This window comes from Pristiophorus japonicus, chromosome 2 (genome assembly GCF_044704955.1).
Source record: "Pristiophorus japonicus isolate sPriJap1 chromosome 2, sPriJap1.hap1, whole genome shotgun sequence".
Classification (NCBI taxonomy): Eukaryota; Metazoa; Chordata; class Chondrichthyes; family Pristiophoridae; genus Pristiophorus; species Pristiophorus japonicus.
The window spans coordinates 306,866,894-306,892,127 of NC_091978.1; the positions used below are offsets into that span (position 1 = coordinate 306,866,894).

At 46.3% G+C, this 25,234-nt stretch overlaps 1 protein-coding gene across 1 annotated transcript in view; it reads right to left on the reverse strand.

Moving 5' to 3' along the window:
• Window positions 1-2,560: 2,560 nt before the first annotated feature.
• The window catches only part of LOC139230923 (acid-sensing ion channel 5-like), a 146,358-nt gene continuing 123,684 nt past the window's right edge, over window positions 2,561-25,234 (reverse strand). Inside the window, exons 8-9 of the mRNA XM_070862480.1 lie at window positions 18,832-18,923; window positions 2,561-2,754 (exon numbers count right to left, since the gene is read on the reverse strand). Of these exons, the coding sequence (XP_070718581.1) occupies window positions 2,561-2,754; window positions 18,832-18,923 (286 nt within the window). The remainder of the gene's footprint in view (window positions 2,755-18,831; window positions 18,924-25,234) is intronic.

Below are 25,234 nucleotides of genomic sequence, written 5' to 3' on the forward strand. Positions count from 1 at the left end.
GTTTTGGACACTTTCTCCAAATGGATTGAATGTGTAATCATATCATCCAGCACATCCACAGCCACCATTGAAAGCCTCCGGGCCAGGTTCGTCACCCATGACTTGCCCGAACTCCTTGTCAGCGACAATGGACCATGTTTCTCCAGCTCGGAATTCAACGAGTTTATGACCCGCAATGGCATCAAGCATGTCAGGTCTGCTCCGTTTAAGCCCGCGTCTAACGGTCAAGTGGAGCGGGCAGTCCAAACAATCAAGCAGAGCATGAAACGCGTGACGAACGGCTCCCTGCAGATCCGCTTGTCTCGCATTCTATTCTGCTCAGTTACCGGACGCGACCTCACTCGCTCACCGGGGTTCCCCCAGCAGAATTGTTAATAAAGAGAGCCCTCAAAACCAGGATCTCTCTAGTCCACCCAGATCTTAATCATCACGTGGAAACCCGGCGACACCAGCAAAATATGTACCACGATCGCGCGGCTGTTTCATGTGACATTGATAACGACCCTGTGCTTGCGGTCATGGTCCCAAGTGGGTTGCTGGCACTGTTTTGGCCAAGGAAGGGATTAGGGTGTTTCTAATCAAACTGTTTAATGGCCAAATGTGCAGAAAGCATTTAGATCAGACCAAATTGTGATTTACTGACAACCAGGAACAACTTGAAGAGGACATCACCATCAACGATCCACCAACACACACCCAACCAGCAATCGACCTCGCTGTCAATCACGAGCATGAACCCACTGTTCCTGACAGTCCGGTCAGACCAGCCGCGGTGCAGTGCAGCAATGGTCCAACCAACTCACACACGCCAGGGTTTGAACTTAGACGATCAACCAGGGAGCGCAGGGCTCTGGATCGCTTCAACTTGTAAATAACTTGTTCTGAAGACTTTGGGGGGGGGGGAGTGATGTTATGTATGTAACTATGTAATACTTGCCACCAGAGGCGTGACTGTTGGAGCCCTAATGGTCACCTGCACACACGTGCAGGGCTAGGAAAAAGGTTCGCTGCCATGTTGTTTAGGCACTCTGGAGTTGTAATAAAGAAGACTAAAGTCACATTAAATTTAGCTCACAGTACTCAGCCTCATGGAGTTCTTCTATACACAGCAGATGACCTTGCATCAGGACTGGAAAAAAGTTAGAGATATAACTCTCACGCCCACTTTGATCTTTATGTTCTTATCCTACTACACTGTTCCAATGAAGCTTAATATAAGCTTGAAGAACAGGACCACATATTTCAATTAGGCACTTTACAGCCTTCAACATTAGTTCAACATAAGTTCAACAATTTCAGATTATAACCAATGCTTCCATTTTTTTGGACAGCAGCTGTTGGCAATGGCCGTGGCTCAGTCTCACTCCTGAAACTTGAGCAGAAAAATCTAGGCTGACATGCCAGTGCGGTACTGTAGGAATGCTGCACTCTTGGAGGTGCCGTCTTTTGGGTGAGATGTTAAACCGAGGGCCCCATCTGCCCTCTCAGGTGGACATAAAAGATCCCATGGTACTATTTTGAAGAAGAGCAGGGGAGTTATCCCCTGTGTCTTGGCCAATATTTAACCCTCAATCAACATAACAAAAAACAGACGATCTAGTCATTATCTCATTGCTGTTTGTGAGAGCTTGAAAAGTACTTCATTGGCTGTATAGTGATTTGAGAAGTCCTTTTCTGCTATTCCCATTTACACCTCCTCTAGACCCATCATTATTTCTTTACTTGTCCTATTACCATCCCCTTTGCCTTGTACTATCAAACCTTTTGTCATTTTGTCTTTCCTGCCTTCCACCCTATCATAGACCTTCCCTTGTATTCTTTTCTCCCCTCCCCCTTTCCCTGCCTCTGTACTAGCTTAAAACCTGTTACATCTCTAACTTTTTCCAGTTCCAATGAAAGATCGACCTGAAACATTAACTTTATTTCAGATTTCCAGCATCCGCAATCATTTGCTTTTGTATCAGCACCTCCCAGTTTCCGGTGATAGCACTAGCCACCTAAATCAAGGCCACTCAAAAATTGTAACAGACGATTTGCAGTAAATGTTTTTGTTCTGTTACCACCCCATTCACACCAGAAAATGGGCAGAACGGAAACAAGACTCAGCCACTGTATGTCAGTTGAAATTCTAACCTGAACTAAGGCTAAAATGAACAGCATTCACCAATTAGTTATTCCTTTATTTAAAAAGCGGCATAATATAAGTTCAGTTTTGCAATTACAAAAGAGTGGCTATTCCTTATCATTATCTGCTTTTAATAATATATGGATTGAGATTAGATTTTATGATGTCGAGTGATCTTTACATGCTTTTTCATGTACGCTTTGGAATGATCCATAACTCAAACTTCTTTTCCTCAATTTTAAACAATAAAAAGCATTTAATCTCAAGATACAAATGATAAAGATTATATATGCACAGTGGTAGCTAGTTTGCCTCATTAAATATGCAAAATGTTGCAATATGACAAAGTGAAAATCTTTATACTGAATATTTTCAATTCAAATTCATGGTAACATTATTACCTACAGTGAAATAAACAGTCTCAATTACTGCCATCTATTTAGGAGATATCTGTTTTGTTTCTTTTGGAGCAAGATGTTGAATGTTATTAATCCTATTTGGTAATTTTGGTGGTTTCAGTAGCCAAACAATACACATCCAGTAGGATTTGGTGAGCAGGTATTCTAGGATTTCAATGATAGTGATCACGCTTCCACCACAGAATAGGCCAAGTTGACCCCCAATGTCACCTGTGAAAAATAGATGGAAATTATGTAATTATTAACAATAAACTAAGCTACCTATAAAGAAGTAAATTATTTAATTTACTGTACCCCTATTCATGTGACCACTGCTTATGTATTTCTGTAATGTATCACAATTATTCCAAGTTCTTCTGTTGTTAATTGAACATTTCTCCATTTGCACACATTGGACCGAACATTGTGCGCACGCACCCGGTGAGATCTCGCAAATGCCGGTTCTCGGCACACAATGTGCATATGCCGAGAACCGGCTTTTCTGATCTGTCACAATTTCTTTTGGCAGTTCCAATGCATCCCCACAGGACGGACATCCGCGGGGCAGATTGAGCTATTGCCCAGCGAATGTCTTTCAAACTCTTACACCTGATAAAAGCAAGCGTATAGCTTAACTTTACCAGTGTAATATTAAAAACCCTGTCCATTAATGTAAGTTTATTTTAGTCCTGTTAAAACATATTGAAAAAAAATTCAAAAAAATTATTTTTTTTCTAAAACATTTAATTACATTCAATTTCAATTAATTTTAAATATATGAGGTGTTTTTATTTAATTATTGTGTTTTGTTTCTTGTTTTAGGGGGTATTCTCATTGATAGTAATGAGAGCTCGTAAAAATAGAGCTCCCATTATTACCAATGAGAATACAATATAGTGATTGGTGGTCCAGGCCCACGTAATTCCAAGATACGAATAAATACCTGGAGGATATGTTCCCGTTCGCTGCACAGCGAATGGAGGCCTCCGACCGGAATCCTACGTTTCTCTGGGACCACCAGGTATTTTCGTTAAATATTTTTGGGTCGAAATCATTCGTCCGAAGGAAGCCTCCGACCGCAATTTTCCCCCAATGCTTTTTCCCCTAAATCAAATTGAGTCATTTACCTGAAAGTCCCAAATTTTCTAACTTATCACTTACCATCATTTAAGTTATCCTATAAATTTTTCGCTGACCGCAAAATCCTGGCCATTAACTTTTCATGCCGATGTGACCTTACAAACATTTCCAGATCAATTATATGGTGTTCATCATGTCTGGGTGCAACAATTCACTCAGTGGTAGCATAGTGATGGAGGTTTAGTAGCGTAGTGGTTATGTTACTGGACTATTAATCTAGCGGCCTGGTCTAATGATCTGGAAACAGGAGTTCAAATCCCAACACAGCAACTGGCAGAATTGAAATTCAGTTAATTAAATAAATAAGGTCAGAATAGGGATGATTGCTAATGATTGCACAGAGTTCTATCTGCAACTCCTTAGCTAATGAAGCAGTCCGTGCCCACATGCAGCAAGACCTGGACAACATTCAGGCGTGGGCTGATAAGTGGCAGGTAACATTCGCACCACACAAGTGCCAGGCAATGATTATCTCCGACAAACGAGAATCTAACCACCGCACCTTGACATTCACTGACATTGCCATCGGTGAATCCCCCACCATCAACATCCTGCGGATCATCATTGACCAGAAACTTAACTGGACCAGCCTCATAAATACTGTCTCTGCAAGAGCAGGTCAGAGAGTAACTCAACTCCTGATTCCTCAAAGCCTTTCCACCATCTACAAGGCACAAGTCAGGAGTGTTTTGGAATGCTCTCCTCTTGCCTGGATGAGTGCAGCTCCAACAGCATGCAAGAAGCTCAACACTATTCACAACAAAGCAGCTTGCTTGATTGGAATCATATCCACCGCCACAAACATTCACTTCCTCCACCACCAGCGCACTATGTCTGTAGTGTGTACCATCTACAAGATGCACTGCAGCAACTCGCAAAGGCCTCTTCGACAGCATCTTCCAAACCCATGACATCTACCACCTAGAAAGACAAAGGTAGCAGGTATGTGGGAACACCATCACCTCCAAGTCACACACCATCCTGACTTGGAAATATATCGCCTATCCTTCATCATGGCAGGGTCAAAATCTTTGAATTTGCTCCCTAACAGCACTGTGCATGCACCTTCACCACAACTCTGCAGCAGTTCAAGAAGGCAGCTTACCACCACCTTCTCAAGGGCAATTAGGGATAGGCAATAAATGCTGGCCTTACCAGCGATGCCCACATCCCATGAAGAATTTTATTAAAAACCCTCTCAATATAAATCCAGTATTAAGAAGCTGGAAGATCAATGCATGTCAAAGGAACAGTGACAAACAAATGCAGATTAGAGTTGTTTTGATGAATTCATGTGAAGCTTTGTGCATCCAGAGTACATGTTGGGAATTTAAGCCTTAAAATCTACACCTTAGACTTGATTTTAGGACTTTTAAAATGACTGCATTTTTTAGCATGTATCCTTGTAGTTATGTTGTGGTTGACTTTGCTAGCTAACTTGATGTGTATTTTAGCAAAACTGGATTGATTTAAAGGTAACCTGCATCTTCCCTGTCGATAACGATGTTCCTGGTGATGGCATGGCTCTCATTATATGGGTGCTGGGCACGAGTGTTGGGGTTGCGGAGGGGATTCATGGCTGGATAGCCCTGTTACCAAGCAGCCAACCGCGAGCTTGATGTGGTGGCTGGAGGAGAGCTGGCAGGATGAATGCATCGTGGCTGCTGCCAAGATAGCGGGCATTGACGGTGAGGAATCAATGTGTGTAGTCACACATCAGCTGCACATTAAGTGAGTGGTAGCCTTTGCGGTTACGGAATATCTTAGGATTGTGATGCGGTGCCCGCAAAGTGACATGGGTGCAGTCAATGACACCCTGCACCATGGGGAAGCCTGCTATCCTGGCAAAGCTACATGCGTGCTCCAACTGAATTTCTCTGGTCATATGGAAGGAAATGTATTCCCTTTTCCTTCTGTACAGAGCATCTATGACCTCGCGGATGGAGCAATGGATGGCAAACTGGGAAATGTTGTAATATCTCCTGTTGCACACAGGAAGGATCCATTCATGTAGAAATTGTGCACAATAATGACCTTGACTGCCACTGAAAAAGCCATCCTCACCTTGGTCTGAGGCTGGAGGTCTGGTTGCAACAGATGGCAGAGCTCTGTGACCACGTCCTTGCTGAAGCGCAGCCTTCGAACACATTGTCCCTCAGTGAAATTGATGCAGGAGAACTGCTGCTGAAATACCCTGGGAGGGTAAGTTCTCTTGTTGCCAGCCCTGTTGGGTCTCCTCCCTCTCCCTGACTTTCACCCTGTCTTTCTCTCTGCTTAAGTTGCCTCTGACGGTGATGTCTGAGCAGGTGGGAACACAGCCCCCATGAAACAATATCGGCGATGTCCTTTCAAATCTTACCCCAATGAAAGAAAGGAATGTTAAAGAGCCAGAACAGTTCTTCAACTGAAAATCTCTGAAATCTGTCAAACGTCCTGTCTGCTTATGTTTAGTAAGCTGCAAACAGTAATGGTCGGCAAAAATTATTTCTAAAGATGGCGCCTTTAAATAGCACTCCTGCAGCCGACTCTCGACTGAAACTTGGCAGTTGAAGCTGTCGCTGTCAGTAGCAGGCAGTAAGACAGGGGGTGAAATGGAATTTAGCTTCCTGGGCTGTAACGTGGCACTGTGCAGAGCGATGATGTAAGCATCACTGTCCACAGCTGAGCGGGGTGCTACCTGTTAGCGCCAATGCAAACCTCCCACCCCATTTAGCGGGAGGCGCAGCAAAAGCCGCATCCAGCCGAAAACCCATTTGTGCCCCGTTAGCACCTCCCGTGGCCACTAACGGCAGGCACAAAGTACTCAAATTTCGCTCCCCTTCTTATTTGAATACTGGCATGCGTCTTTAACATCCACCTAAAGCAGAACAAAGTGGAAACTGTTCAACCTCCGTCGCCTCCAGTTCAGATCCAAGGTTTCCCCATCCTCTGTCATTGAATTACAGTATGCAGACGATGCTTGTGTTTGCGAATACTCGGAAGCTGAACTCCAAACCATCGTCAACACCTTCATAGAAGCGTACGAGAGCATGGGCCTTACCCGAAACATCGGTAAGACAAAGGCTGTCTACCAACCTGCCCCTCCAAACAATGCTGCTCCCCGATTATCATAATCCACGACGAGGCCTTGGACAATGTGGACCATTTTCCATACCTCGGGAGCCGACTGTCAACAAGGCAGATGTTGATGATGAAGTCCAACACTGCCTTCAGTGTGCCAGTGCAGCCTTCAGTCACCTGAGGAAGAGAGTGTTTGAAGACCAGGATCTCAAACCCAGCACCAAGCTCATGGTCTACAGAGCAGTACTGATACCTGCCCTCCTATATGCTTCCGAGACATGGACTATGTACAGCAGGCACCTCAAAGCACTGGAGAAGTATCACCAAAGCTGCCTCCGCATGATCCTGCAAATCCATTGGCAGGATAGGCGCACCAACGTTAGTGTTCTCGTTCAGGCCAACAGAATTTTGGCCTTTATCTCAAGAGGGCTAGAATACAAAGTGGTGGAAGTTATGCTACAGTTGTATAAGAAGATAAGAACACAAGAAATAGGAGCAGGAGCAGGCCATTTGGCCCTTCGAGCCTGCTCTACCATTTAATAAGATCATGGCTGATCTGATCATGGATTCAGCTCCGCTTCCCTGCCCGCACCCCATAACCCTTTATTCTCTTATCGCTCAAAAACTATTGAACTCCGCATTAAATATATTCAATGACCCAGCATCCACAGCTCTCTGGGGTAGAGAATTCCACAGATTTACAACCCTCTGTGAAAAGAAATTGCTCATCATCTCAGTTTTGTAGAATTTACCAATATTTCGCAAAGATTCATGGTACCTTTCCCCTGTAGAGGAGAAGGATCCCTTTCTGGACTTTTAAAATGAGTTTAAAGGAGCAGAGGAAGCTTGCAGGGGATAAAAGGGGGTGCATTCATGGAGACCGCCCCCCCCCCCCCACCCCACCCCCACCCCCCGCAGTGTTTGGACTCATAGGAAAGGGAATTCAAAATGGACCTAAATTACAGAAGCCTGAGATCCCCTAAACATCTATGGGAAGGAGCATATCAATTTTAAGATTCTACAACATTTTGGTTGCAAAAAAGAGTTACCGAATACAGGAGGTGGGGCTAACCTCTGTGAAGCACATTCATGTGTTAAGGATCCCAGACTGTCTGGGAGAACTATGCAACACCAATTCACCCCTGAAGAGATAATCAACTTATCCAACCAAGCACAATGGAAATCATGGGCCCAACTAGATGGTCAGGAAACTGGACAATCCTAAAACAATGCAAAACCAGTGATAGCACATTATCACACCCTAATCGAGTTACTGCTGACTAGCCCACCAAAAACACTGTCAAAGCAGACATTTTAAAATCAATGGACAGAACAGTTTAAACAAAGCCCAAGAACTGATTTGGCGCAAAGATAAGAAAGCCTGTTTTAGTATAATTGAAGGCCTGTTCTGGCAGTTAGGTGTGCTTCTAGAGACACCATTAAGTTAGCAGTCTCGTTGCATAAGTTCTAGACCAGCCTTGAAAAGTGGGACCCCGAAACATCGGCGAAAGAAATCTCTAAAACCCAGAAGGACAGCACCACGACAGCAAACAGGCTTTCAAAACGACTATTGGAAAGTTTCGGACCATCGTGACCAATCAAACAGTCAACCGGAACCAACCCGACAAAACCGAAGAAAAAGCAAAGATTTTTCCACTCTACAAGCTGGTCCTACACTACCAAGGGGTATAGACTACAGAACGTGGACAACTAAGGCGAACCCCAAGGACAACTAAGGTGAACCCCGGAGTTGGAACTGTCAAAAGGGGATTAGTGAGCATAGCCCCTGAACCCCCCAGAGCTATAACTTAGTTAGTTAGGGGAATTGGGAGGGGCGAGGCTGGGATAACTTGTGTAAATGTATCTGCATTCTCCTCTTTACCCCATTTAGAGTTTAAGCTGTATTCTTTTCCCCACAGACTGTAATTTGACATTTTATTCAATGTGTTGTACCCCTCAGTATGTATTGGTATTAATATTCTGTGTGTGTTATTAAAGGTGTGTCTTTTACTTCTTTTTAAACACAATAAAGCCATACCTGCTTCCTACATTGAAACTGATTGTCTGTCCAGGTCTGTCACAGTCCCTTCATAATTCCAAGGGTGTGGGAGCGATTCGGAACCGCTCATATAAGGTCAGAAGGGAAAGCTGACCCCCTGAAAACCACCCCTTACATAATGGCGACCCAGATGGGACACTGGTGCAAGGGACATGATAAGAGAGAGACTGGTTTCAGGAAGAGAAGCAAAATGGAAGAGGGGATTTCCTCGTATGTGTTTAAGAGGGTGAATGTGGCTAAGGAGTGGATACTCGATCTATTGTATGCTGAGCGTCCAGAAAATGCTGCACCTCAATGGACCGAGAGCAAGGACCATAAAAAGTCGATAGAGAAGGCCATTTGGCTAATGTGCCTTCAGTGACAGATCCGGCTTCTAGTTGAGGAGAATGAGAAATTAAAGGAAGTATTGAGGCAGGCAGAAGAGAGGTCCAGCGCAAGGGCCACAGTCGGGGAAAGGCTGTGGACAGAGGTGGGGCAGTTAAAGGAAAGTAGAGAGCTCACTAAAGAAAGGCACAAAACCCAATTGGACCTTTTACAGGGTCAGATTATTGAAGTCAAGAATAGTGAACTGGCGTTGCAGGAAGAGAATTCCTGCCTCGCCAAGCAAGTTAAAGAGTACGGGGAGAGGGTGAGAGACATTCGGTAGCCTATAAGGTAGCCAGTACCAGGGAATTTAAGGCAGGAGAACACGGCCCCTGCCAGCAGCAGATCCAAAGCTTGAACCTTGCTCTATCCCAGGCTAAAGGCATGGTGTGCCTGATAAACCCGGGTTTAGCCCAGGAACACCTAGTCGAGCAAGGAGAAACCCCTCAGTCATTGTCTGCAGCTCCCGGGAACGTCCCGGAGCAGCAGGGATGTCAGCCAGAGTGCAGGGCAGGCAAGGATTGCAAACTCGGCTTGGCAGCAGGGGGAAGTGGGCGAGCCAATACAAGGAGGGCCGGAACCAGGGCCAATGCACCCAGTCCGGCAGCGGAAGTTTGGCCCACCTGGCGCCAATGGGGCAGCAGGACCCCTAGAAAGCAACTTCGTAGTCCCCTACAACACCCAAAAACTGAGGGCTATGATAGGCCACCTAAGGGGGATCCCTCGGTACACTTCCTGGAAGTGGAACACACAGGGGATATTAACGGGTGCGATGATTCAAAGCAGGCTAAGCTGTTGCTCTTCTCGCTAGACACCAAGCTGTGCCATTCCCTCTCTGCAGACAGCAGAAAGGAGCGAAACACATACGCTACGGTTAAGGAGGAGGTTCTGGAGACCATGGGTATGAACGATGGGAGTCCTTTCTCCCGCTTGGAGAAGACAGTGCAGCTCGATGGGGGGACTCCACAGGCTTTCGCCGACAGGTTGTGGCTGGTCTACGAAAGGGCCTGTAGTGGGGTTCTTGACCGGGCCCACCTGAACCCTAACGAACTGGCTCACTGGCTCCGCAGCCTGGTGGAAAACAGCCTACCTGGAGTAAAGGCAAAAGCCAAGGTCTGGTTCGATCCAAGAGACCCCAGAACCACCGAGGAGACAGTGGTTAGACAGTTGACCCTGGCATACCGGAACGGTAGAGGGACAGAGAAGCCCTCCTCCAAAAGGAGGGTCCATGAGATTAAACCCAGCCAAGGCAAGAGAGAGTGGCATCAGGAAGGTGGGAACCCTCTCCACAAAAGGGGCGAGTGTTTTGGGTGTGGGAAAAGTGGGCACCGGAGGAAGGACTGTAGGAACCCTTGGAAAGAAACTAAGAGAAAGGCCGCTCCAGCCCCAGCCCGTAAGGCCGGGGCAGGAACACCCGACTCATATGAGACGAGTAGCCGCCCTACAGACACTCATAAATGGACAGAGAGCAGTAGCTATCGCAACCGGTGCAGTAGCCGGTACGGTAAAACCCTCTGCTCCAACCCACCCAGATGCATGACTAGAGCCAGCGCAGCCTGTGTACCTGTGTTCCCTAGAGTACGATGCCTGGAAGAGACCGTGTGTTACGATGGAGATGGAGAAAGTGAAAGGGACCTACCTGCTAGATACTGGTGTTTCCAGCACCCTTGTATATGCAGATAACCCAGCTACTTCACCTCTATCGAACGGGGTCCCGTACAGTCTCGTGGGGTTCACAGGCAATGAGCAAACTGGTTCGTTTTCCATCCCGCTCACCATTCAGTTAGGGACACTCAAAACCAAATGGAAGTGTGTCCTGATGAAATGGGAGCAGAAGGGAAAAGGGATCCCGGGGGCTGATTTTATCATTGGCCACCAGATCCTGGTGGATCTCAAGAACCACTGTCTATGGGGAGCCATAGGGACAGACAGGGAAGTTGAGGTGGCAGTGATCCCAGAAAAAGGGGCCAAGGGAACGTTGTGTACCGTGAAGCCAAAGGAGGGTTACGACTTGGAATTACTGGTCAGTAACACCCCAGTGGAGTACCAGGCATATGTACGGGCACACCTTGCAGCATTCGCCACCCACAAACATGACTGTGGTAGGGTAACGGGGGTGGAAGTTAGTATAAAAGGGGACCCCATGACCCGATCACAGAAGCAATATAACTTCCCCAGGGAGGCAGAGGCAGACCTGACAACGGCGCTGGGATCACTGGTAGAGCAAGGGGTGTTAAGACCGATAGCTACCCATGTAAACTCTCCACTGTGGCCGGTTAAGAAACCGGACAACTCATGGAGGGCCATCGTGGACTATCGAGTACTAAATAAGAATATCCCTGCCTGTGCACCCACTGTAGCAGCCATAGTGGATCTCATAGGGAGTATTCTAGCATCCGCAACCACTTTCACGGTGTTGGACATTTCAAATGGGTTCTGGTCCATTCCTTTAAAACGGGAGGACCAGTACAAGTTCGCCTTTACCTTTAAGGGCCAACAATACACATGGAACTGTCTTCCCCAAGGCTTCCACAACAGCCCCAGCATTTTTCACCAATGCATGGCGAACTGTTTAAAAGGCTTTAGCAGACCCCAGCAGTTGGTGCAGTATGTGGATGACCTGCTCCTGTTCACCGATCAGGGGGAGGAACATGGCCCACTGCTGGCCGAGCTGCTGGAGCTGGTAAAAGAAGAAGGGTTTAAAGTAAACCCCAAGAAGGCACAGATCGGCTAGAAGGAAGGCAAATTCCTGGGGCTGACTGTGCGTGCTGGGGAAAGGGCCATAGACAAGGCTAGAAGGGAGGCAGTACAGGAGTTACCAGCCCCCAACACGGTGATAGGGGTAAGATCCTTTCTAGGGCTCACCGGGTACTGCAGAGATTTTATTGAGGATTATGCAGCCACCGCAGCCCCTCTGCTCAGGATCCTACACAGGGTGTAGAGTGGGACTGGGATGAGGGTTGCAAGGCAGCATTTAATCAGCTCAAGAAGGACTTGCAGACTGTGCCAGTCTTAGGAGTGATAGATGTAGGAAAGGAGTTTTTCCTGGAGGTGGCATCCAGTGGCGACAGTTTGAGCTCAGTGCTTCTTCAAGAACGGCACGGCCAGCTGAGACCGGCGGTTTACTCCTCCAGGATCCTCACAGATATGAAGAAGGCGTACTCCAACTGTGAGAGACACCTCCTAGCCACACATTGGGCAGTGAAAAGATCCTTGATCTTCATGGGAGGGTCTCCTCTAACACTCCTAACCCACCACACACCTACTCAGATGCTCCAAGATGGGAGGATTAAGGACGGGGCGGTGAACAGTGCCTGCATTGCTAGCTGGACCCTGCTCCTCTCCCAGATGAACCTCAGAGTAGAAGGCCCCCGTGAGCCAAGGTTCGCAGCCAACCTAATCTACCCAGGGAAAGCCCACAGGTGCTCCATAGAAGGGGTATGGGAGGTGAACATTGGCCTTCGGGCTGGGTTACACCCTACAGGCCGGGACATTCACATGGACGGGTCCAGCACGGTATCTGCTGGCGAGCGACTCACTGAGTGCGGAGTCTATGACCCAAGGGCAGGTATTGCCCTGGCAATCAAGCTCCCCAGCACCATGAGCGCCCAGCATGCTGAACTTTCTGCCGTAATGTACGTGGTGACCCACCCCGAGGAACTCCCTACCCCGTACATGATTTGCTCGGACAGTATGTTCACCTGCAATTCATGTACGGAGTATCTGGCTATCTGGTCCCATCGCGGATACACGTCCGCTGACGGGAGACCCCTAGCAATCAAGCCCCTGCTGGAGAAAATCATGACAGCAGTGGGGGAAAAGGGAAATGTCTACATACATAAGATGAAGGCCCATTCAAAAACCGAACCCCGTGCAGAGGGAAACCAACAGGCTGACAAACTGGCCAAAGAAGGTGCCCGCATGGGAAACTTCTGGGACCCCGATGACACCGGCCGCATAGCAGCGGTCAAGAATAAGAACAGGGCAGCAGAGAGTACAGGGACAGCTTTGGCCCCGGACTTAAAAACAGTTCAGGCACAGGACCCGGCCCTGAAAGCTGTCCTGAACGCGCTAGCTGGAGGAGAGAGAGTAGAAGGTCCGTACGGCACAGCAGCCATTACCGTTAAGGAAGGCATGCTGGTTAAAGAGGGACAATGGGTCGTGCCACAGCAGCACCAGAGGGAATTCCTAAAACTGGCCCATGAGGGTCCAGGAGCGGGACACCCCGGGCCTGAGACCACCTGGCAACAGGTGGAACAGGCAGGATGGTGGCCGGGACTCAGGGAGGACGTCCGCGAGTTCTGTGCAAACTGCCTGGTGTGTGCTGCGAACAACCCTGACCCCTTGAAAAGGAAGGTGTCCCTAGAACACGTCAGGAGGGTAGAGGGACCATGGCAGTCAATCCAAATTACTACATCGGGCCCCTACCCACCGTCCAGGGAGGCTACAAATACTGCCTAGTCCTGGTGGACGTGTTCTCAAAATGGGTTGAAGCCTTCCCCTGCCGAACAGCCACTGCACTAGGGACAGCTAAGATTCTAGTGAGGGAAGTGTCCTCTTGGTTGGGACTCCCACAGTATGTGGAGTCGGACCAGGGGAACCATTTCACCGGGCAGGTAATGCAGGCAATCCTTAAGGTGCTCGGCATTGAGGGGAAATGGCACGTTGCCCACAACCCACAGTCATCAGGTATTGTGGAGCGTTTAAACCACACCATTAAAGAAAGGCTGTGGAAGGAAATGGGAGATTCACCCCAAAAGTGGGTGGAGGTCTTACCGTTGGTCCTAATGGGGATCCGAGCTAGCCAGTCAAAGAGCACGGGGTATTCCCCATACGAGCTCATACTTGGCCGGATCATGCGGACCCCCACCCATGTCCTAGCCCCGGTGCTCACAGAAGGTCAGCTCAGAAAGATGAACCGGGACCGGTTTGTCAGGAACCTGTTTGAACACCTCAAACAGATTCACTGGCAGGCTGCTAGTAACGTGGGCAGACAGCATCAGAGTAACCGATTGCTGCTCGAACCCAGCAAACACCACGAATGGGAGATAGGGGACCAGGTCATGGTGAGGAACTGTGCTCGGGTAAGGGTTTTTGAAGCATTATATATGGGGCCATACAGCATTGTCGACAAGGCAAGCCCGATGGTCTATGCCATAAAGCTGCCCCGCCGTACTAAGTGGTTCCACATCAACCAGTGCAAGCTGTACAACCCTGGGTCAGCCAAGCACAGAGGGCAGCTGGGAGGGGTGAACCGTCCTCAGGACAGGGACCCTCCGTTGGCCACCCCCGACGGTGGAGGGCCCACAGGGAATGTGGCAGGCTCAGAAACCGTGCCTATAGGGGCGGTGAATTGAACTACTGGAGGGGCTATCCCACCTATCGTTTGGGATTCGGACACACCCCCAGAAATCCAAGCCCTGAGAAGGACCCTCCGTACACCATGGCCAAAGATACCGTGGTCACCAGCATCTGAGCCTCAGCGATGTTACCCTCAGAGAAGGGCAGCCTGACAGGGAAGGCCAAAGGTCAGAAGTACAGAGGCCGCTCAGAGTAGGGACCCCCAGCCAGCCGCCTCCAGCGGTGAGAGTCTCACAGGAGCAGTAGCAACGAGCTGTCCCAGAGACAAGGGTCTCCAACTCACAGGCTGCGGGGAAACCTGAGCATCCAGGCGGCTATCAGACCGCACAAGGCATGGGCCTGACAGGGACTAACCAGGCAACCCGGACACGGGTGGAAATTGTACATAGCTCTAATTTTTAGTTTAAGGCAGCTGACTGCACTATTTTACATGTTAATTTTTAGTTTAGAATTGAGGTTAATGTTGCAGTAATGTTTAGGTGATTGTTTTGAGTTTGTCTTGTGTGTCATCCAGCCTGAGAGCAGTTCTCAAGGGCAGGATCCAGACGTTACCAGGTGATGGACAAACCTCAGGAGACCAATTGATGTTGTTTAATTTTAATCTATGTTTTTCCTTCTGTAATGTGGTTGTAGATTGCCTACAAGCTGGTGAATATAATGTAATTGAAAGGAAATGTAACTGTGCTGAAATGCAATTATAGTGATGGAACCCCCTCCAAGCTGGGAGGGTGTAAATGTAAAAAGTTTGTAACTGTAAAGGGAAAAGTGTGTATCCATGGTGATGTTGCATAAGTGTAATGCATATTTTGGGTATTAGTTTAGTTAATTTACGGGGAAGGTTATCTCTTGGGAGTCAGGAACTTTGCTCACCTGGAAGATGATACCATAAGCGATATGGTATCACAGGGGGGAATGTAGAATTTACCAGTATTTCGCAAAGATTCCTGGTACCTTTCCCCTGCAGAGGAGAAGGATCCCTTTCTGGACTTTTAAAATGGAAGGAAAAAAACTTCTGGACACAAATAAGTTTTAAAGGAGAAGACAAAGCCTGCGGGGGATAAAAGGGGATGCATTCATGGAGACCGCCCCCCCCCCCCTCCCCGCAGTGTTTGGACTCATAGGAAAGGGAATTCAAAATGGACCTAAATTACAGAAGCCTGAGATCCCCTAAACATCTATGGGAAGGAGCATATCAATTTTAAGATTCTACAACATTTTGGCTGCAAAAAAGAGTTACCGAATACAGGAGGTGGGGCTAACCTCTGTGAAGCAAATTCGTGTGTTAAGGATCCCAGACTGTCTGGGAGAACTATGCAACACCAATTCACCCCCGAAGAGATAATCAACTTATCCAACCAAGCACAATGGAAATCATGGGCCCAACTAGATGGTCAGGAAACTGGACAATCCTAAAACAATGCAAAACCAGTGATAGCACATTATCACACCCTAATCGAGTTACTGCTGACTAGCCCACCAAAAACACTGTCAAAGCAGACATTTTAAAATCAATGGACAGAACAGTTTAAACAAAGCCCAAGAACTGATTTGGCGCAAAGATAAGAAAGCCTGTTTTAGTATAATTGAAGGCCTGTTCTGGCAGTTAGGTGTGCTTCTAGAGACACCATTAAGTTAGCAGTCTCGTTGCATAAGTTCTAGACCAGCCTTGAAAAGTGGGACCCCGAAACATCGGCGAAAGAAATCTCTAAAACCCAGAAGGACAGCACCACGACAGCAAACAGGCTTTCAAAACGACTATTGGAAAGTTTCGGACCATCGTGACCAATCAAACAGTCAACCGGAACCAACCCGACAAAACCGAAGAAAAAGCAAAGATGTTTCCACTCTACAAGCTGGTCCTACACTACCAAGGGGTACAGACTACAGAACATGGACAACTAAGGCGAACCCCAGGGACAACTAAGGCAAACCCCGGAGTTGGAACTGTCAAAGGGGATTGGTGAGCATAGCCCCTGAACCCCCAGAGCTATAACTTAGCTAGTTAGGGGAATTGGGAGGGGAGAGGCCAGGATAACTTGTGTAAATGTATCTGCATTCTCCTCTTTACCCCATTTAGAGTTTAAGCTGTATTCTTTTCCCCACAGGCTGTAATTTGACATTTTATTCAATGCGTTGTACCCCTCAGTGTGTATTGGTATTCCTATTCTGTGTGTGTTATTAAAGGTGTGCCTTTTACTTCTTTTTAAACCGATTGTCAGTCCAGGTCTGTCACAGTCCCTTCATAATTTCAGCGTCTAGGACCAAAGGTGGGGGAGCGATTCGGAACCGCTCATATAAGGTCAGAAGGGAAAGTTGACCCCCCGAAAACCACCCCTTACAGTTTTAAATGGGCGGCCCCTTATTCTGAGACTATGCCCCCGAGTTTTAGTTCACCTTATCGAGTTCTCTCATTATATTATATGTTTTGATAAGATCACCTCTCATTCTTCTGAAATCCAATAATTATAAACCCAACCTATTCAAACTTTCTTCATAAGTCAACCCCCTCATCTCCAGAATCAAAATAGTAAACATTCTCTGATTCTTCCTTCAATGCAAATATATCCTTCCTTAAATACAGAGACCAAAATTGTATGCAATACTCCCGATGTGGCCTCCCCAATACCCTGTGAATTGGTAGCAGGAGTTCACTGCTTTTATATTCTATCCCCCTTGCAATAAAGGCCAACATTCCATTTGCCTTCCTGATTAGTTGCAGTACCTGCTTACTAACTTTTTGTGTTTCATGCACAAGGACCCCAGGTCTCCCTGTATTGCAGCACTTCGCAATTTTTCTCCATTTAATTTATAATTTGCTTTTCTATTATTTCTGCCAAAGTGGATAACCTCACATTTTCCCACATTATACTCCATCTGCCAAACTTTTGCCGACTCACTTAGCCTGTCTATATTCCTTTGCAGATTTCTTGTGTCCTCCTCACAATTTGCTTTCCCACCCATCTTTGTATCATCAGTAAACTTGGCTACATTACACTCAGTCCCTTCATCCAAGTCATTAATAAATATTGTAAATAATTGAGGCCCAAGCACTGATCCCCGCAGCATCCCACTAGTTACTGTTTGCCAACTGGAAAATTACCCATTTATCCTGACTCTCTGTTTTCTGTTAGTTAGCCAATTCTCTATCCATTCTAATATATTACCCCCAACCCCATGAACTTTTATCTTGTGCAGTAACCTTTTATGTGGCATCTTATCAATGCCTTCTGGAAATCCAAATACACTACATCCACTGGTCCCCCCTTATCCACCCTACTCGTTACATCCTCAAAGAACTCCAGCAAATTTGTCAAACATGATTTCCCTTTCATAAAACCATGCTGACTCTGTTTGATTGAATTATGCTTTTCCAAATGTCCTGCTACTGCTTCCTTAATGATGGTCTCCAGCATTTTCCCAATGACAGATGTTAAGCTAACTGGTCTGTGGTTTCCTGCTTTCTGTCTGCCTCCTTTTTAAAATAGGGACATTACATTTGCGGTTTTCCACTCCGCTGGGACCTCCCCGGACCCAGAAACCCCTGGTTAGATTGCATCTGGAGCAGTGCAATCAGTTCTGGGCACTGCACCTAGGGCACTACAAATTATAATTTAAATACATTAGCCTTGGAGCTGTGCAGTTCATCAAAATGATACTGGTGCTTTTTACGTTATGAGGATAGGATGTATAGACTAGGTTTGCATTCCCTCGAGTATAGAAGATAAAGGGGTGACATAATTGAGATATTTCGATAATTAAAATATTTGATAGAGTAGCTAGGGAGAAACTATTTTCTCTCGTGGGGAAGTCCTGAACAAGGGGGCATAACCTGAAAATTAGAACTATACCTTTCAGGAGTGATGTCAGGAAACATTCCTTCACCCAAAGGATAGTGGAAATCTGGAACTCTCACCCTCAAAAAGCTGTTGAGACTAGGTCAACTGAAAATTTCAAAACAGAGATTTATTTTTGTTATGCAAGGGTATTAAGGTATATAGAACCAAGGCCAGTAGATGGAGCTAAGGTACAGATCAAGTATGATTTAATTGGATGGTGGTATAGGCTCGGGGGCCTGAATGGCCTCCTCCTGTTCCTTTGTTTTTATGAAGGATTTATTTTGATTGCTACATATCCACTTGATTATTTATGTAAAACACAGAATTTAAGCCATTGCTCCTATTAAATTCTGGGCTACAAAATAAGTGCATGGTTATATATAGGACAGCATTTGACATTTTATTTTAATCATTGATCGAAATATTTTGTTTTCCCATTGCGGGCTAGAAAAGGAAGTGTGTCTGGAGGAGTAGAATAGTCCAACTCACCAATAAGCTCAGTAACTGACAGTGCCTTCTGCTGCTGCGTCATTTCATAGTTGAGATCCTTGTAAGCTATATCAATGTGAACAAAATTTTCCCTAGGAGTGAAATAAATAATATTTTATTTATGTTCCACCAAAATGTTTTTTGTCATAAAATGCTTTCAATATTTATTTAATTCTGTGTAACCATTTGCAAACATGGATTGTTAATGTTGATAAATAGACTTTAGTTTATTCATGATCGTTATTAAGATCACTGCTCTTTTTGAGATATATTAATGATCTGGTCTTAGGCATAGGGGGCATAATGTCAATGATTACAAGTGACACAAAACTTGGACAGCAGTAGACTTCAGGAGGACATAGATAGACATGTGAAATGGGTAGACACATGGCAGATGGAATGTAATACTGTGCAGTGTTAAGTGATGCATTTTGGAAGGAAGATTGAGGCCAGGCAATATAAACTACATTGTACAATTTTAAAGGGGGTACAGGAACAGAGAGATCTGGGAGTTTACATGCACAAATCTTTGAAAGTGGCAGATCAAGTTGAGAATGCCGTTAAAAAAGTATATGGGTTATTTGGCTTTATTAATTAGAGACAAAGAGTACAAAAGTAAGGACATTATGCTAAACCTTTATAAAACACTGATTAGGCCTCAGTCGGAGTAAAGTGTCCAATTCTGGGCACCACATTTTAGGAAGGCTGATTAGGTCTTGGAGAGGGTGCAGTGGAGATTTACTAGACTGGTACCAGGGATGAGGGATTTCAGTTATGTGGAGTGACTAGTGAAGCTGGGATTGATCTCCTTAGAACAGAAAAGGTTAAGGGGAGATTTAATAGAGGTGTTCAAAATCATGAAGGGTTCTGATAGAGTGGATAAGGAGAAATTGTTTCCTACATTACAACAGTGAATACACTTTTAAAAAGTACTTAATTGACTGTAAAGCGCTTTGGGACATCTGGTGGTCATGAAAGGCACTATATAAATGCAAGTCTTTCTTTTTCCTTTTTTAACCAGAAGATACAGAGTTGAAGAACAAGGGCGGGGTGGGGAGGGGGTAAGGGTGGTGGTGAGGAGAATTTTTTTAATGCAGTGAGTTGTTTTGTTCTGGAATGCAGTGCCTGAAAGGGTGGTGGAAGCAGATTGAATAATAACTTTCAAAAGGGAATTCGATATATACTTAAAAAGGAAACATTTGATGGGCTGTGGGGAAGAGCAGGCGAGTAGGCCAAATTGGTAGCTCTTTCAAAGAGGCGACCCGGACACAACTTCAAGATTTCATCATGAATTCAACTTTGCACACTGGTGGTCGCAAAGAAAAAGTCTCAGTTAAGCATGGCAAAAGGAGGTGAACCCAGAATTTCTCAGATGCTAACCTACAGATTCTCCTGGATGAGATCTGCCAGAGCACAGACCACCTGCTGGGCTCACAGGGAAGGAGGCTACTGAAGGCAGTCACAAAAGCCATGTGGAGGGATGTGGCACCTTCTCCCGGACCCTGAGGATAGTAGAACTGTGCTGCAAAACGTACAATGACCAGACGAGGGCATCGCTTTGGCACCATGGTTTGTCCTACACTGATTATCCTCACTTGTTAAATGGAATGGCGAATATCGATTTACAATGAACCGTGATTTAATGAGTTTTTAACTCTTCCACCTGGAACCTTCATTTGGAACTCTTCTAAAAGCCCTGCTTGCATATAGTTCCTTACAATCCAACCTCCTAAGTTGCAGGATCGTTCTGGTACTTTACCTACTGATAATATCTTTCCAGGAGAAACTGGCACACAATGCCCAAGCAAGTCAGACCACCGATGGAAAGTAACCTGAATATAACAGAGCTGATAAGATTTCAAAGAACAGTTTATTGAACTACAGGGGAGGCAAGGGGCTTTGGTATACAACGATGAGAAGGTTGGTGGGCCAGTGCCAACTGCAGAGGAGTGGGTGCTGAGCAGTACCTGCTCCTCTGCTTTATAGTGCCTTGGAATTCCAGAGCTATAGTTATCCTGTCACCGTCTCCTAGTGATGCACATCCATACTTCCCTCACTTCCTCTTCTGTTGTGGGTGTGGATCAGCGAGAGGGAGGGTCAGAAGATAATGTAGCAGTTCATACTCTCATGCAGCAAGATCTGGATGACATTCAGGCTTGGGCTGATAAGTGGCAAGTAACATTTGTACCACACAAGTGCCAGGCAATGACTATCTCCAACAAGAGAGAGTGTAACCATGGCCCCAATGTTACCATCTACATGGTGCACTGCAACAACTCGCCAAGACTTCTTTGGCAGCACCTCCCAAACCCATGACCTCGACCACCTAGAAGGACAAGGGCAGCAGGCACATGGAAACGACATCACCTGCAAGCTCCCCTCCAAGTTACACATCATTCTGACTGGAAAGTATATTGCCGGTCCTTCATCATCGCTGGGATAAAATCCTGAACTCCCTCCGTAACAGCACTGTGGGAGTACCTTCACCACATGGACTGCAGCGGTTCAAGAAGGTGGCTCATCACCACCTTCTGAACGGCAATAAATGCTGGACTTGCCCGTGACGCCCACATCCCATGAAATAATTTTTTTAAAGATAATTGTGCTGCTGATGATAAGGAACATACTGGTCTTTGCACCTTCCCACATGCCTGTCCCCTCTCGACCATCTTCATTACCTGTCTTATTGGTCCGACATTACAGCTCAGTGACCTTTACCCAGGCGATATTGCACTAAGTGACTCGCTGTGCATGAGGAAGCTGGAAGAATGGAGAGTGGATGAGGCCTTGGCCATTCCACAGCAGACCCTATGGAGATAGGCTGTGGACCTAGATCCTAAGTACTGTTATAAACATCATACCTATGTGCAGGCACTGAGGCTGCTTCTCCAGGATGTGCAGCAGATGACAGGAGTCTTGATTCATTCTACTGCCAACAATGGGGACATTTTACCCTCATTGCAGAGATGAATTGCCTCCTGTGATATATTCTTTATGACCTCACAAACACACAGGCTCCAAGATGGCTCAATTCCTTTTATTCTTGTCGTAAATAGCAATGGCTGCATTACCACAGTAGTCCTCTAGGTGTAGCAGTAGTCCACTAGGTGGAACTATATATTACAACTCCTGTTCATTGGAAGCACAGACTGTGGCCCTGAGGCCATGGGGGACAGATCCCTGCACTCCAGACGTGTCACACTTGGAGCTGGTTTGCAGAAGCAACACTTTCTAGAAGCTTTAGATCTACCATCCTGCTGATTAGTGGTCACTCTGAGCCTGGGCATAGTAGCAGTGACACTGCTGGAGTCAACTGATATGAGACTGCTGTTTCTCATGAGAGAAATATATGCTAGGCATAAAAACAGAAAATGCTGGAAACATTCAGAATGTCAGGCAGTGCTGTTGAGGGTTTTCAGCTTTCTGTTTTTATTTCAGCATCCGCAATTTTTGCTTTTATTTTAGCACATGCCAAAAGTCTGGGTTAGCCACTCAGGAACCTTCTCAAAAAAGCATGCCAGACTGCCCAGGCATTGCCATGAGGTGCAGCCATTAGCGGGTCAGTCTCAGAACACTTTTGTCTTGAGCCAAGTACTATATCAGACCATCTTGTAGCCAACCACCTGGGCCTCAAGTGACACCAGCACAAGTATTAGAAATACCGTCGCTGATGCATCTGTCCATGACTATTGGTAGCACTGACCACTGCACAGTCCTTATGGAGCCAAAGTCATATCTTCACACTGAGGACACCCTCCATCATGTATGGTACTACTACTGTGCTAAATAGGATATTTTCAGAACAGATCTAGCAGCTCAAAACTGGGCATTCATGATGCATTGTGGGCCATCAGTAGCAGCAGAATTGTATTTCATCACAATCTGTAACCTTGTGGCCTGGCATATCCCTCACTCTACCATCACCATCAAGTCAGTGGACCAACCCTGGTTCAATGAGATGTGTAGAAGAGCATGCCAGGAGCAGCACCAGGTGTACTTAAAAATGAGGTGCCAATCTGGGGAGGTTGCGACACAGGACTATATGCATGCTAAACAGCAGAAGCAGTATGCTATAGACAGAGCTAAGTGATCCCACAACCAAGAGATCAGATCAAAGCTCTGCCGTCCAGCCACATCCAGTCGTGAATGGTTGTGGACAATTAAACAACTCACAGTAGGAAGACGCTCCATGAGCATCCCATCATCAATGATGGCAGAGCCCAGCACACAAATGCAAAAGACGGGGCTGAAGCGTTTGCAACCATCTTCAGTCAGCAGTGCCGAGTGGATGATCCATCTCAGCTTCTTCCTGAGGTCCCCACCGTCACAGAAGCCAGTCTTCAGCTAATTCGATTAAATCCACATGATAGCAAGAAATGGCTGAGTACTGGATACAGCAAAGATTATGGGCCCAACAACATCCCGGGTGGCGTGCTGAAGACTTGTGCTCCAGAACTAGCTGCGCCTCTAGCCAAGCTGTTCCAGTACAGCTAAAACACTGGTATCGGCGACAATGTGGAAAACTGTCCATAAAAAGCAGGACAGCTCCAATCCAGCCAATTACAGTCTACTCTCAACCATCAGCAAATATCAAGTGATACTTACTCACCAATTACTTGCTCACTGTAACTCAGTTTGGGTTCCGCCAGGATCACTCGGCTCCAGACCTCATTACAGCCTTGATCCAAACATGGACACAAGAGCCGAATTCCAGAGGTGAGGTGAGAGTGACGGCACTTGACATCAAGGCAGCATTTGACCATGCGTGGCCTCAAGGAGTCCGAGTAAAATTGAAGTTAATAGAAATTAGGGGGAAAACTATCCACTGGCTGGAGTCATACCTAGCACAAAAGAAGATGGTTGTGGTTGTTGGAGGCCATCGATCTCAGCCCCAGGACATTGTTGCAGGAGTTCTTCAGGGCAGTATCCTAGGCCCAACCAGCTTCATCTGCTTCATCAATGAACTTCCCTCCATTATAAGCTCAAAAGTGGAGATGTTCGCTGATTATTGCACAGTGTTCAGTTCCATTTGCAACTCCTCAGATAATGATGCAATCCATGTCTACATTCACCCAGACCTGAATGATATTCAGGCTTTTGCTAATAAGTGGCAAGTAACATTCATGCCAGAAAAGTGGCAGGTAATGACTATCTCCAATAAGAGAGCATGTAACCACCACCCCTTGACATTCAATGGGATTACCTTTGCTGAATCCCCCACTATCAACAGCCTGGGGGTCATCATTGACCAGAAAATTACTGGACCACTGACATAAATACTGTGGTCACAAGAGTCAGTCAGAGGCTGGGTATTTTGTAATGAGTGCTTTACCTCCTGACTCCCCAAAGCTTTTCCACCGTCTACAAGGCACAAGTCAGGAGTGTGATGGAATACTCTCCACTTGCCTGGATGAGTGCAGCTCCAACAACACTCAAGAAGCTTGACACCATCCATGACAAAGCAGCTCACTTGATTGGCACCCCATCCACCACCTTAAACATTCACTCCCTTCAACACTGGCCAACCGTGGCTGCAGTGTGTACCATCTATAAGATGCACTACAGCAACTTGCCAAGGCTTCTTCGACAGCACCTCCCAAACCCATGACCTATACCAACTAGAACGACAAGGGTAGCAGGCACATGGGAACACCATCACCTCCAAGTTTCCCTCCGACTCACATACTATACTGACTTGGAAGTATATCACCGTTTCTTCATTGTCGCTGGGTCAAAAGCCTGGAACTCCCTCCCTAAAGCACTGTGGGAGTATCTTCACGGCACAGACTGCAGCGATTCAAGATGGTGGCTCATCAACACCATTTCAAGGGCAAGTAGGGATGGGCAATAAGTGGTGGCCTTGCCAGAGACACCCACATCCCGTGAGCAAATCCCGTTACGATGGTGTCTAGGCACACAGGATAAGTAGGTTTGATCACTGACATTGTAAACTCAGTATGTTGCAGTTGGAATTGGCTCTGTTGTTAGATGAACTCATGATGTCTCACGAGGTCTTGTAAATGTGCCATTTCTGTTCAAAGGAGGTCAAAAACACAGTTATTTAGATATGTAATGATTGTAGTTGACAGGAATTCTGGGAATATGTTGTGATGGAATATTCCTAACAGTCCTCTTTAATCCAAGGAGAATGTTCTGTTTGTGATCTGCCTACAAATTTTCCTTGAAGCTGACATGGATGAGTTCTCCTGACACTTTTCTCCTTGTTCCTCAGCATGATTACCATCCAGGCCTCCTCCCTCCCAATTATTAAATTGAGAAGGACACAATAAGCAATGATGATATAAGAGATCACCCAGAAGCAGATATCAGTGCCCCTCATGATTTAACAAGAAAATGACGCCTGCGCACAGACAGAGGCTGAACTCCAGGACATAGTCGACGT